This window comes from Mustela nigripes, chromosome 14, assembly GCF_022355385.1.
Source record: "Mustela nigripes isolate SB6536 chromosome 14, MUSNIG.SB6536, whole genome shotgun sequence".
Classification (NCBI taxonomy): Eukaryota; Metazoa; Chordata; class Mammalia; order Carnivora; family Mustelidae; genus Mustela; species Mustela nigripes.
In genome coordinates this window covers 91,629,418-91,644,487 of record NC_081570.1, presented here as the reverse complement: position 1 = coordinate 91,644,487, position 15,070 = coordinate 91,629,418, and the positions used below count along the sequence as shown (strand labels likewise).

The window sequence follows — 15,070 nt, the reverse complement described above, 5'->3', positions numbered from 1 at the left end:
CTTATTTAGTGCTAGAAAAGTAGTATATGGGATTTTTCCCCTAAACATGTGGGATTTTATATCAGTAGGAATTTTACATGCTCCTACCTTGTTTTGGGTTAGAAACCTCAAGGGAAGAAATATTCGGCCATATCCTATTAAACTTTGGAGGATCTGCATGCATCAGGAAAAATCAGGGTATGTTATTTTCAGCTATAATGTCATTTGGTCTAAACAGAAAATTATATGGACGAAGACACAAACCACACATCTGGTCTTTAACTTGGTTGTGGATGCACTTAACAAAACATGACTCCCGCACCAAACAAGAGCAAGCAATTGATGATTCCCAAAACATTGAATGGACATTAAATATATAGCCCCTTCGCTAACAAAGCTATATACATTTACTTTTGCAATAAACTAGAGTGTTCTTACAAATAACCAAATAGGGACTTCAGCATTTCAAACTGTTATATAAAGCTGGTGCCTGAAACTAGAAGATAAGGCGAAAGAAATAATTTCTCACTTGAGGATTCCATTCTCTGCAATTTATATTTACAGATATGAACTGGCTGCATTAGTCTTTCATGAGAGATTCTTCGGGGTGTGTTTTAAGTGTGAGCCATTATCTCTGCAAAGAAGTGGATTTATTTCCTATTTTTATTTATGCAATTTCTCAGAGAAAGAAAGGGAATACTGGTGATTCTGGCTTAAGGAGAATAGTGCAAGGTGCTTCTGATCATAGCTAAGGTTTGTATGTGTGGATGTGTATACGTCTTCATGATTTTTTTTTTAACCTCAACCTATGTTTCTAGAGTTTTGGTTCCATCCAGAAGTCATTATAAGCATTGTTAATTTGAGAATTGGTGTTCTTTCTTTCTTAGATTCACCAGTGTATATCTATATCTATATCCACAGTATATATATATATATACTGTGGAAAACGAGAATAGCCAGGTTTAGGACTGGATGCTTTAAAATTACTTTTGTGAAGGTGCATAACTGTTAAAGCAGTCATTTTAAAACCCAGTCAGATCAGCTCAAAACTACACCTTTTGTGTGGTCCTTTGGGACCACCCAAGTCCACAAAAAGGGATCTCACCTCTAAACTCCTATAGCATGTTTCTTACTGTCTGTACTCCTGATTTCTCATTGATATGTGGATAAGGGATGAGTTTTAATATTGTTAGTTTGAATTTCATAGGTCTATTTCTTGTCTCTGTAATTAGATTGGATCTCTTTGAGGAAGGGCAAAGCCTGGTAGGAGACCTCAGTAAATATCTAATAATTCAGTAATTGATATCAAGTGGCTAGGCTACTGTAAACAGGTATTATGAGATTGTTTCCTCCATAATTAGATTATAACAAATAATATTCTTGTAAGACATGGTACTTTCACTCTAACTTTGGTTTTTAAGTATTTGTTAGAAAAGTTGATCTATGGTTGTTTTGTGCATGTGTGTATACAAAGGTAGATGGAATCTTAATACTGACATTACTACATCTGTCAAAATTGAAGAATGCAAGAAGAATGTAATTCTATTTCCCACATTTGTATCCAAGTGTCACTAAACACCTAGATACTCGGTAACATGTAGGCAGAGTATTCAAGCTGTTGACTGAATGCTGCTTTTCACTTGAGTGTCCTGGAGCTGGGTAGGTACTGGATTAACAGAACAAGTCTACCTGAGCTGTGACGATCACTTTTGGAAAACTATACATTTGTATTTTGAGGGAATTAATATGATTTTTAGAAATTATTTAGAAAAAAAGTTGTGGTTGTATATAGAATATATAATTATTTATATTATTAGCTTTAAAGTAAGAATATTTCAGTTCATTGAAATGGTTCTCTCCATCTTTTTCTTGTAGGAGAGAAAAATACAGGTCATAAGTGGGAGTGCTGTTTGTAAACTTAATGGTAAGTACTCAGTGACTTGTATGTCTTGATGAAATTAAGTAATATTATTTTGTTAATAAGTTTTGCCAAGAAATCTAAGACAAATTTATACCAAATCAATTAAAAAGTGAGTTTTGAAAATTAGTGTCATAAATTAAGCTCTATTCCATATTCCAATACATTAAATATTTGCTTATGCCTATTTTAGGCATATTCTTTTCCTAGTGTATCATAATTTTCCCCTGGGGTGTGAAGGTTCCACTTTAAGGATCTTCCTATATGTACAAAAAGTTAACATAGGTCATTCTGCCTCTGAATTGTTAACTACCTGACTGTATGGAATTACCAAGATAGATACCTCAATTACTATCTGATCCATACCTAGAATACAACTTTCCTCCGGATTTTGTACTTAAGATGGTTTCTTGTGGGAAGGGAGGTAGGCAACCCTTGTATTTGCCTGGAAATAGAATTAGACATTTTTTTCCCCAAATAGTTTCCATTATATGGAATGCCTAACTTTCTGAACAATCAAAACTCAGAACCACCAGCAGTCATACCACATGGAAATCCTAATCTAATCTATACTTGACTCTGGTGGGATAAAATTTTATGTGCTGATTTTTCCTTGGGAGGAAAAAAGATACTGAAATATGTGGTCTCTTGTTAAATTCTTACAACACGTTACTGTCTGTGCAATCATGTTGCAATATTTGGCCATCATGGGATTTTTAATTTACTATCTCATATTATCTATCTACCTTTTTTTTTTTTTTAAAGTAGGCTCCACACCCAGAGTGCAGCCCAATGCAGGGTTTGAACTCACGATCCTGAGATCAAAAGTCGGACACTTAACTGACTAAGCCATCTTATTTTTAAGAAAGTTTATTTTTCTTATAATTGCAAGGCCAAGTAAGGAAACAACTTAAAATTAAGCAGTTGCTCTCCGTTTACTCTTACTATTCTAAGATCCTGGCTCAAATAAATATTTAATCAATATTACTAACAAATGTTTAATTCCCAGGAGTAAAATGCACATTGGAGGTGATATTAATAGCACAATTGAGACAAAATTTATGTTATCATATCCAATTCTAATGAAAATCTTTGTAGCATGTAGCCTCAGAGAATTTTGAGCCAGTGGGCCACTTGTTTCAAGTAGGGGGAAATTACAAATAGAAAACAAAAATTATATTACATTGAAAGAATGTATTGTCTCTTTGGGAGAACTGTGGCAGAATTTATTAATGTCATTTTTTCATGACTTAACTAGGGTATATCTATGAGTCAATTCTAAGGTCTGGGAATGGCAATTTCTTATAGGGCAAACGGTACTGTGAGTCAGAAAAATAGGATTTGGTTCCAGTTCTACTAATGAGAAACTGTCTGGTTTTTAATTTCTCTAGATTTCAGTTTCTTATCTGTAAATAAAGGTGCTGGACTAAAAGGTCTCCAAGGTTTCCCTCAGCTGTTAAGTTCCATCACTCCAGTGATTCCCTCATGATCTAGCAGGGTCCCACTCAAGTTCGTGGAAGGATGAAGCCTATTGCTCTTTGGAGAATCTAGAGGACTAAATGGGAAGGGAAAACTATTGCTCCCTGTTTTGAAAGTGGATATTTTGACTGTTGTAGTGAAATTCACACTGGACTTGAGAAATTACTGGGATGAGGGGAGGGATCCCCATATGTGCCCAGTGGGGTTGTAAATGGCCGGTCATTCAAGAATAGCCTTTTATGGAAATCCCTATTTCTTAAGGATGTTGGCACAATACATCTGGGTAAATGGACTGGGCTCATCTTGATGATCTTCTTCCCTAGATTCCAAAGACTGGCTCTAGGAGTATGGAGACCATAACAACATACTCCACAACTGTCCCCCTAAAAAAGAAACAAAATATCTGCAATGTCCACCAGATTCTATTACTCTACAGTTATTGTTGAATTTGCAAAGCACATTTATGAGAACCTTAAAAAATATCTATTCAGGGGAGATTTTTAAAATATCTGGTGCATGTAAGTAGAGGTCGGGCTGGATTAGAATCCCAGTTTTACTGCTTGGACAAGCTCCTTAAGTTCTCTTTGTCTTTCTCATCTGTAATATGGGGATGATGCCATTATATGCTGGCTGCTTTCAAGACTCAGTGGGTTAATATTTGCTTGGCATTGTGGTGAGCATTCGATAAATGTTAGCTCTTATTATCCCATTTGTGGTTCCTGTTGTAATAAAAATCAGATTACTGTAGTAGTACCAGTCCTTACTGAATTGAGGTAGAGAAAAATAATGTGTTCTTCCATTATTTTGCCATCTTAATTATTCCCAAAGTGAATGATTCTGATATGTAAAAAAAGCTCACTTAAGATACAGTTTTAGGGTCTCCATTGATGAATACTATTGCTCAGAAAGCAATAGAAATGATTTTGGAGATACTGTGAAGAAGATTTAATAGTTAAAGACAAAACGTTAATTTCCAAGTTTCTTTAAGTTTAGAATCAATCAGTTTTGACTATGAATCAAATACATATCTTATCTGAATTTTGTTTTTCATTAGGGAGAGAATTCAGGAAACTGTTATGTGATAGTTTGGTTGTGGCGCTTCAAACTTGATTTGTGAATCAGGAAAACCGAGATTCTAGTTGTGAAAGGGAAACTTTGGAAGAAAAATTTTCTCCTCTGTACTCCAAGGAAAACTCTGCACTATACATTGGAGAGAACTATGTGACAGTTGGTGAAATTGACCATCTATTGCTGATGCCATAGTTTATCAGGCTAGAAGACCAGCTTGAAGCAGAAGGTTAAAGACATTGTCTCATATCAAGAAAGCTTCAGAGGTAGGGTTGTTTTAGAATATAAAGTCATCTTCTATCATCCATGGCACCCCCTTTGCATGAACTGTAGGCAACTTTTAAAGTGGGCACACTCTACAAACCGAGTAAGTTGTGACCGTGATATCCCATCTCTTTTTTTTGTTTTCTAGAAAGTTGTACCATGTAGAATTTCATACTTCAGTAGTTTCATCAAATGAGAAGGTGAATTCTAATAACATGGTAGAATGTGAAGAGTCCTAATTTGGAAATTGGACATTGAGCTGGAATCCTGCCTTGCCCACTGTCCAGATAAGTTGGACAATTCATTTAATTCTTAGTTGTCTTATCTGTAAAATGATTATGTCAGATGAGTGCTCTTTAAGTTTCCTAAAACTACTAATTTTACTTTATTTGGGGGTTCTAAAATATGGTGGGTGCCACCATGGATATGAAAAGCCATTGCTAAGGGGATGTTAGTGGGCCTTCCTGGAACATCTTTTTTCCAGGAGAGTGTGAGGAAAATATTAGGTAGAGACAAAGTCACAAGTTCACTTTGGGTTTATATAGTGACTCCTGCTATTACTCAGAGAATCTGCAAACATTACTGATGCCTAGAAAGGAATCTATAGAAAACCCTAAAACTCTCTAGAAGAAATCTCTGGGGCCTATGGAGGTAATCTTATCATCTTCACAGCAAGCTGCCTGTCCTCGGAACTACAGTGTCATTAAACTGGTGGGGAAGATAAAGCTTAATGTGATAGTGGTAAGTCTGTCCTTGAGATAGCACACAACATTTTATTTTTGCTATAAGTGGCTATATTGATAAAGAAAGAAATTTGGATTTTTATTGTCATACGATATGTACAAACACGTTTCACAATTTGAATGGCAAAGTTCATGAGCTATCTCATGTTCTAGACTACACTTGACATATCTACATTTCCCATCTTCCTCAGAATACTGAGGATGTTTAGTGGTAGAGGAAGGCCATACATTAATGGGGTGGAGGGTCACAGTCCCCTACCCCCTCTCCTCATGCATAATGTTTGTAACTTCTGCTGACAACACAGTGAGGTACAAGAAAATGAACCTCTGTTTTTCTCCACGACACTAAATTTACCTGCGTAAAAAATAGTTCAATTCAGGAATCAACAGGTGTAAAGTGCTGTGTGGTGGATTGGAAAGAGTTTGTGGCGAGAATAAATAAATCTAGAATTTTTCTTTCTAACCTCTTCCATGTGGTGTAATGTTATGAGCATAACTTTTAGTATCTTCCTCATCCTATTATACTGGTCAAGTTACTTGGCCACTCTGAGCCTCCTCATCCTATTATACTGGTCAAGTTACTTGGCCACTCTGAGCCTCGGACTCACTCGCCATTTGTAAAATGGACATATTCTGTAGACATATGTGAACATCTCCCTCCAGCTCTGAGTAAAAGCTCTGTCTCATCCTTCAAGGGAAGTGAAGCCGTTAGTTGGCCAGCTCCTTATTTATACGCCAAGAAGATGTCAGCGATACGTACACCCTTAGTGCAGAAGTTCACAGTTACATGTTCGAAGGTTCATCGTGGGCCCTTTCAGAGATCTTGGCAAATCTTTGGTCAAGCTAGGAATGTCCTGATGCCCCACACAGAGATAACAGCAAAGGACAGATAGCAGCTCACACTTAAAAAGTGGCTTGACATTCTAACTTCACCTGGGGAGAGGTTAACGCATGAAAAACATCAAATTGCTCAAGGTGGGCAATGGTTGATAGCATTGCTAAACTGCTCCTTTTCTTTTTCCTTTTTTTAGGTAAAGGATACTTGCCCCTCCTTCATTTTAATATTTGATGTATTCTTCAGGATTAAAGCAGCAGCTATGTGCTAATGTTCATTCAGTTTTAGGATAACCACAAAGTTTTCATGAATGTGAAATGCTAGTTACACAAATATGAAATGGATCTGTGATGAGGATACTGGGCACACGATATAACAAAGTCCCAAAGGTGCTTCACCTGGGACCTGAGCTTTCCTTCCAGAACATCAGCAAACAGTTCAAAATTAACGTAGCACACCATGCAATTTGCCATATAGCTACACTACCCTGTACATTTTCTTCCTCATTATATAAAACCTAATTAGTTAAAGGGCAATTCAAATGAAACTTTTATTTGGGGGATTTAGAAGTATTAAAGCAAAGGGAAGAAAACAAACAAGCACTGCAGCTCTCTGGATAGCATGAACATGATTATTAATTACCCCTGGGTAGGGAAATGATTAACCTTGTTATTTTCCTCACGATTCAGGTTTCTACAGTAAACGGCTACCGAACAAAAATATTTGGATGCTGTCTGGAAAACAACTTTTACAAGGTCTCCAACTGGCATCAAATATTTTCAAGTAAGAAAACATCTCTGGGTTTTCTCTCCAGGCTGATGGATCCCTGCGGGTAGCACTTCCCTTGTTTAACAGTCTTGTCAATTAAATCAAATTAGAGATGAAGTTTTAACTCCAGGATGAAGGCAATGCTCATTATAAGAGAAAACAGGAAAAATGTAATATTTCCCTGAAGTAAACCATTATTTCTAATTGAAAGAGGTAGAGAGGAGGGGACAGTCAAACTCCTCCATCAATATTCTATGCTTTATATGCCATGAGCTCAATCACTCAAAAGTAATTTAAAGAAGTAATGTATCCTTGGTTCCCCAGAATGTTTACCTTTCTCTTTTGGGGCTATCCTGAGACATATTTTTAATTATTAAAAAATACGAAGTTGTTTGAAATGGTGATCTTTCATGTCAATGGCTACCTTTAATCTCTACCTTTAATCTCTGACTCATCTGTCATCTCCTTTCTTAAGTGATAATCACCCACACAAAGCTATTTGTCCATTAGGCCAGTTCTTGTTCTAATTATGGTCTTTATACTGTTAAACAGAATTAGTGAAATCACTTGCTCTTCAGGACTAAGGAGCAGATAATATATGCTAGAAGGTAATGATTAGTTTATCACTCTAGCAAAAACATCCACACCAAACCAACTATTAATCGGCATCATCAGCATCAACAAATGTTCACTTGGATAAAGTTGTGAATGTTTACTTCTAAGCATAAGTTACATTTTGTATACATAAAAAAAAAATGAAACCTGAATGAATTACTGCCACATTAGGTAAGGTAAAAACAGAGATCACAAGGTTCAAATGACTGTAGATCTATTTTGGGATTCATTAATTGCTGACAATACCACCAGTATTTTTTCAGCCATGGCCAAAGCACATCGAAATGACCAAGTTTTAAATCAAGGAACTCAGAAATGGTTGGGAAACCTATTCCCTAAAAAAATAGACAACAGCAGGTACACATGACCTTAATGGTAAATTTGTTTCAAAAAATATTTTTAGCAGATGATCGGAAAGGATGGCCACTCTGTCCATGCTTTGAATCTTAATACTGGTGTTGACAGTTTGAGATCTATACTGAAACCTATCACAGCTCCAAAATCTTTAGTTATTGTGTATATAGCATATGTATGTGAACTTATGGTTACATACATCAATAATTTACATCAATGGGATGTATCATTCACTTTCCTTGAGATATGCTTTGATGATGGGAGTCTGACGGGTATTACATCTGTTATAATGGCATTGTCTATATACTGGTTGGAATTATGCTGGTTGATTCCTTCTCTGGGATAAAGGGAAAAGCCCTGGCAACCACCCAAACTTAGTTAAAAATTTAAGCAACTCATTCTTCTCCAGCGTATACCTTGGAAACCCATTCCTGTGCCCTCTAGAGTAGGCAGCAAGTCATCTCTGTGTGAATTCTTGCCCTTTGGAGAGGAAAGGAATCCACTAGTGCACCCAATGAGCGCCTTATGAGCCCACAAAGAAGGAAGGTGCGAATGCCACAGAAGCAGCCCAGAAGATCCTATCCTGTTTGGTGGCTTTTATAATCAATCTCTTGACTTTAAAGCCAGCAATCAGCAAGCTAGTTGTGTGTGATGTTGGGTGACTCCTGGCACCTTTGACACCCTGTTTGCTGGAGAAATCTGAGGGAACCCCCACTGCACTCCAAGCAGAGCAGTCAGAGGCATAAGAAGGCAGGTTACAAACTATCATTTTGTTTGCTAGCGGGTTTTGGTTCCGTATTAAGGAATTAAATTTTCCTAGGCTCCTGATCAAAAAGGTAGATACATTTTCCAAAGGCACCACAAAGCATCCTTTCAGGTCACCACTGATTTTGAAATAAAACAAAGCAAAATGAAACTGGAATTTCCTGACTCCGTGTGTAAAAGGTCAACATCTGCTGATGCTCAGAGATGGGGCACGTGGTGGAGACGGCCGAATGAGATGTTGAGTGAGCAATACAGTCGGTGATCCCATGCGACACACGACCGACACGCAGAACAGAAACACACCCCAGCGCCAAAGAACTGCTTTCCATGCATCCATTTCTGAAAATCTGACAGGTCATGCTGCTGGGGCAGCCTCAATAATTGGTCTCAGCTGGCTTCCCCTCGGTACCCTTTTGTTCTAAGAGGCATATGTAAATGAAACTGTCAAGGCCTGAAAGGAGCCTGCTGTGGGAGGGCTGTGTGTATGTATACATGACATACATATATATATATATATATATATATATATATATATATATATATACACTCACACAATTAGACAAATCCCAGGGGAGATACTAAAGCAGAACACAGAGACTATTGGAAACTATGAAGGTTTCCCCTGCGAGTCTGCAGCACTGATGCCATTTCCGCAAGATCCTACAGGCCAGGCTGCAGCATGAGGCTGTATCTGAAAGGAGGGGAACACTACCTCTCTTTACAAAGCCGCTGATTTTCATGGCATTTCACGCGTCTAGTGCTTAACAAATCTGCATCCAGGTCTAATTCCAAGCTTAAGTAAACTGGCTCGATTTGCAGATTGGAAGACCTGACTGTGCATTTATCAGAAGTGGGAAGCTGTTTTATCCAAATTATCAGAGTATTGCGCTGAAGATGGATGTTGAGTATTCAACAACTGCTGTTCATGCTGCCATCACCCTGGGTGGCCCAGCACCCACGACGAAGTACGTGACAGGTGAGACCACAGTGAAAACTCTTGTCTTCACGTGCAGTACCTAATCTCTATCTCCCCAGCACTCTGTTTTGAATGAGTTATTCAGCAGTCGTGCAAAGGATTTAGGCATCAGAGAGAACGGGTGCGAAATGTAAGAACATGTAAGGTTCTGCTCTGCAAAGCTGAGGGGCATTTCCTTAATGAGCATTTCAGGCTTGGTGTTGGGGTGTCATTGTTTTACATGTGAATAAGGAGCTACAGCCTGGTTCTCCCACGATAGCTGATAGCCGGGAGAATGCTCTTTGCAATGGTACTGGAGAAATGTTTCACAGAAGCTTGAAGAGGGATTTCTCTTTCAACTGCTTCTATTTGTACTAAGAGATTTCTCACAGGAATTTCTACTAGCTGGATTCCTAAATTCTGCATATATTTTTTGTACCCAGTTCTCTATCACACTTCAACCTAAGTAGTCAGGAGAAGATGGATCACTGTATTTTCAGAGGAAGAAATGGACATACTGATTTTTTTCCTCTTCATTCCCCCAGAAAGACTAATGATCACCAACCTGCCTCTTTCAGGCCTTCACAAAGATTGGAGTGTAATAAATTACTAAAATTCCCTCCCCTTGGTTTCATGGCGTTTTCATTGGGTTCTAATGAATATGCCTAAAGTGTTCATTGGTATTCATTCTCTGCTTTTAAAAACTATGGGTCACACGGTCAGTGTGCCTTTTAAAAACTGGATATGGATCCAGTCCTAAGGAGAAAGTTCAATTTGTTGTTGGTTACTAAATATGAGTAAATAGGACTGTTTATATTTTTGCTAAATGAGCTATGGTTACCTAAGTAATTGCACCTGTGTGAAGGTAGCCTTCATTGGTTAAAAGCATTCAGGAAAGCCATGGTACTGTGATATCCACAGAGAAGTTATGCACTGATAATTATTTCATCTGTGCTCTCACCCTATCTGTGCAGAGAACACACATAACAGTTCAATTCACAAAGAAAATACCCTCTTACATCAGAAATGGACACTGGGAAAATAGATCTTAGGAGCTCAACAAGAAAACAAAGCTAGCCTAGACTTGGATGGTGACTTTTTTTTTTTTTTTTTTTTTTTTACTTACTACCGATACTGGAAATACTGGGGATACCTGGAGAGAGAGAAAACAATAAAGAAAAATTGTTAGCTATTAATACATGCCACCGTTAATATAAACATCTCAGAAAATTAACACTTAATAGCATTCAGATCATCAGGAAATATGCACAAAAAAGCATCCAAATCATTTTGCTTTTGTTCTAGAACTCCTGAACTTGGCAGGGTTGGAAAATTAATGCTCAACTTCAACAGCTGGTTCAAGACAATCTTCATGACATCAAACATTTTGTGCTTGCCTGTAAGGTTAATGAACATTTGTACGTGGTTCAAAACAGATTTTAAGCTAGACTTATGTTCTGGGCACAGAGTGCCAAATATACACCATGTGGACCTGTACACGTATACCCACGTAGGCACCAGATCTCTTTAGATGTGTTATGAGATGCATATGTTAGCTGCTGAAAGTCATTGGGCCTCTTATTTGATTCATTTCACAGAACTGTCATTTCTAGTCCTCTTTTACATGTCAGATATGTGGATTAAGCTCTGCAATAGAAACTTAATTGAGAAGAGTAATTCAAGGATACATTAGGTTGTTCATATTGATCATAGACTTCAGCCATTCTCCCAGGTCCTACTTCAACTTACAGGTTGTGTGAAGGTGGTGGGACCATTTCAGAATGCAGTGGGCTTGGTACAAATGTGGATAGGAATTTAGTCTGTCCCCTGAAAACTCCCAACCAAGAGCAGGGGCCCGGGAAGCAGGCTGTCTGGGTTTGAAGCTTTGCTCTTACCTTCACTGACCGTGTGACCTTGGGCAAGCTGCTTATTCCTGGTTTTCTACCTCTTAGGGTTGTTGCAAGGATACACAAATAGATGTATGTAAAGTACTCAAAGTGTTACTTGGCGGGCAATGTGTACTCTACCTGTCCTTGCTACGGAGTACTTTTATTGATACAGTCGGCCCACCAACCAAGCAAACTATGATAGATAATGGCCGAGGGAGACTTGGAGATTTACATCTCCTCCCCTAAATTTGGGTCGTGGTGCGCATGGGAGCAGAGGATGGGACTCAGGCAGAAGCGAGTGAGAGTACTGCTTGGCAACGGATCAGGTAGGTGATTTCAGGCAAGTTCCCAGCCTCTCTAGGCCTGTTTCCTCACCACCAGAAAGGGGTTAATAATATCAACTGCATAGGGCCGCTGTGAGGACTGAATGAAATAATCCATAAAAATGTCTGACACATGGTACGTAGCCAATAAGTGATAGCTGTTAATGAGCAGTGCAGCCTTTTCTCCACATCACTGGAGTGTAGTTCTAACAGGTGGTAAACGTAGGAACCATTAAACTTCTATTTCTGTGTTTATCTTTGAACAACTGCCCTCTGCTTGTTTTAACATTTAACATTTAACATAACGGGTTTAATCACTGTACCTCACTCAGAAATTTCGAGCTGGGTAGTCTTTAAACCCAAAAGCTCTTATTTCTTCATAGGGAGGGGAGAGGAGGAATTAAAGATTACCATGATGTAAAACAAAAACAAAAACAAAAAACTTGAGAGGGATAAAATTTTATCTTTAGCTATAAAGTACATTCGAAATCTCTTGATTTTAAATGCACAGAGTTTAGGGTCTTTCAGCTTAATTACTGATCACTCTCCCACCCACACTGGAAATCTGTTTTAACTCTTGTTCTCTGAGCTGAATTTCAAACTGAATGCAATCTCCTCAAAGGGCTGCTGAATTCCTGACCCCACACTTCAGCAGACTGTCTTCGATATAGCCTGACAGTGACTTGGTACTGAATCTTTCCTTTTTTTTTTTTTTTTTCTTTCTAAATCCCCTATTGAGTGAGGTATGATGGCAGCATCACAATTTTAGTATCAACTGCAGAAGCTCCAGAGTTCCCCGTGATTGCAAATCCTGCTGCATTGGAACCGCTCGCCTTTTGTAATCCATCAAGGAGAATGGGAGTTAGGTTGGCAGGAAGAGACTTTCCGGGCGTTTTCAAACTTACCCGGAGTTAGAGGGCCATGTATAATGCAAGGTGAAGTTCCAGGCTGTTTGGCCAGATGCAAAGGCGAGCCAGCCCACAAGACTGTCTGATGCAGTACTTGCTGCTGCAGAATGCTCAAGGAAGATGCTGAAATGTTTCCTTCCTTTGGGGATGCCAGCACGGGGAGCAGTGTTCACTGCAGCTCTACAAGCCTCTCGAGGCGAGGCCATTTATGAGATCTTATTTTCCTCATGAAGATGTTTTCTATTCCCTAACATTTTGGATGCTGGAAATTCATCCTCTTCCTCATTTTGTGGCTCACAACTTTTTGAGGTGTTGCCAGGTGAGTTCCTTTCTAGCTATTGCTGTAAAATGGGAATTGCTTGGAAAAGATTTTTAAACTTTTCATTGGAATAAAGATTTTTGAAGAACAAATAACTGAACACCAAGGGATGCCCATTAGTATATTTTCAATCGTTACTTTTTTCCCCAAATGGTCCTTATTGTAATGTTCAAACACCTTGCTTTTTGTTCCCTACAGACAACTAAAGAATTTAATAAATCCACTGCATGCCTTAAAAAGGCTAGGAACAAGCCATGCGATGTCTGCCAGATGCCTAAGGAATAAGACAAGGAGGCTACAATTCATTTCATGAAAGGTGGGTTTCTTTGGGGGTCTTGGAGGGATGCATCAAGGAATCTAATTCCACCTGACAACAGAGACAACGCCCATAAACCACGATAATGAAAGTCAGATTAGGCTCAGGGAAACTCTAGACACACGTTGGCAGGTTTGTTTTTGTTTTTGTTTTAACATTCCCTGTGATGTGACAAGCATTATGTAAACAATATTTTTACCTTTAGAACTGAGCTTGGAGGTTATCTCTTCCCTTTCTCTTTATCTCCTGAATGTGAATTAGTCACTCCCTGTGATCGCACACCTCCTTGGGTAGGCCTCCCTGAGAAACTTACCAACTTACATTTATAATTGTTTGTGTTTGTCTGAGAGGTCTGAGGGGCAGTCACCATGTCTCGTTCTTTTCTGTATGTCTAGTATCTTCCTGGGACAATGCCTGATACAGAATTGCTGCTCGAGTATATTTGAGCAAAACTTTATCACTGGTAGCCAAGAATTTTCTATCCTAGTGAAAATACTTATGGCAATGGTATGATCTTGTCCCATATAAAATGTTTCACTGAAACATTTCTCAGAGTTCAGTACGAGTGGATATGTTTGTTCCCTCTGAACATTTCCTCCACTCCAATAACCACAGTTATACAATGTACAGATGCCTCTCACAACTTTGCCTTCCAGGAAGTCAAGAGACTCAAAAACGCAACCTGGAGCTCATCTGGGTAAACTCACTTCCTATTTGGCTTATTTACCTTCTATTCCTTCTCTCACATCTTCTATTTAAACTCCTATTTGGATATTCTTATTTGTATTTGTCTTTTTCCCTAAGCCACCCTGGGGGCAAATACAGATGTTGTGGGGTCTAAAGCATATTTCAAATCTGGGAGCTCTCTTTGAGAAAAAAAAATATTACCTTTAAAATATAAAATTAAATATGACATTGATTTTTTTTTTTTTAAGTTTAGAAGGATCCTAGGGAGGAATCCTGAAATTTAAGCTTCTTAGGTGAAATCCTTCTCTGAAACAACCTCAAAAATACTCATGAAAGATAAAGAGATGACATAGGTAGACAGAAAGGAAGCAGGATACCAGATAAGCTAATTCAGAGTCATTTAAAAATGAAGAGCAGAAAGGGAGTTAAGCAATAATCTCATCAAGCCCTCCACTTTACAAAAGAGGAAACTGAAGGCACGAACAGAAGCAAGAGTCTTGTCCAAGTCAACACCTTTCTATTCAACATTGGAAGAGGTAATTCCTAGTTCTTGTCTGCTGAGACACTGCTCAACTTGCACAGAGGAAACAAAGCCCAGGTATGCATGAACTTCACCAGAAGGTTCTGTAGTACATGGCACATGAGTTTAATACTACTGCTTCTTCTAGAAGAGAAATGGTACTTCAATCAGAGACACACACACATGTTGAATATGCCAAAGGGCTTCCTGCGCTAAAAGAATGAGCAGGTGTTCAGTATAAATGCTCTTTCAGTTAGTTCCTCCTCCACTGGCCCTCCCCACTCCTATATTTATCTTAATGTTTGTTTTGAAGGAATTCTGCTGCAATTAAGAGGATGAGAACTTAGCAGAATTATATAATTGTT

General features: G+C 38.4%; 1 protein-coding gene across 3 annotated transcripts in view; it reads right to left on the bottom strand.

The window, feature by feature from the left end:
- NTNG1 (netrin G1) overlaps positions 1-15,070 on the bottom strand; it is a 343,207-nt gene that overhangs the window by 60,003 nt on the left and 268,134 nt on the right. For 2 of the 3 annotated variants that reach the window (XM_059375576.1, XM_059375578.1), the window contains exons 5-6: positions 10,870-10,896; positions 88-153 (exon numbers count right to left, since the gene is read on the bottom strand). In XM_059375576.1, coding sequence (XP_059231559.1) covers positions 88-153; positions 10,870-10,896 — 93 coding nt within the window. The remainder of the gene's footprint in view (positions 1-87; positions 154-10,869; positions 10,897-15,070) is intronic. The other variant, XM_059375579.1, reaches the window with a different exon arrangement.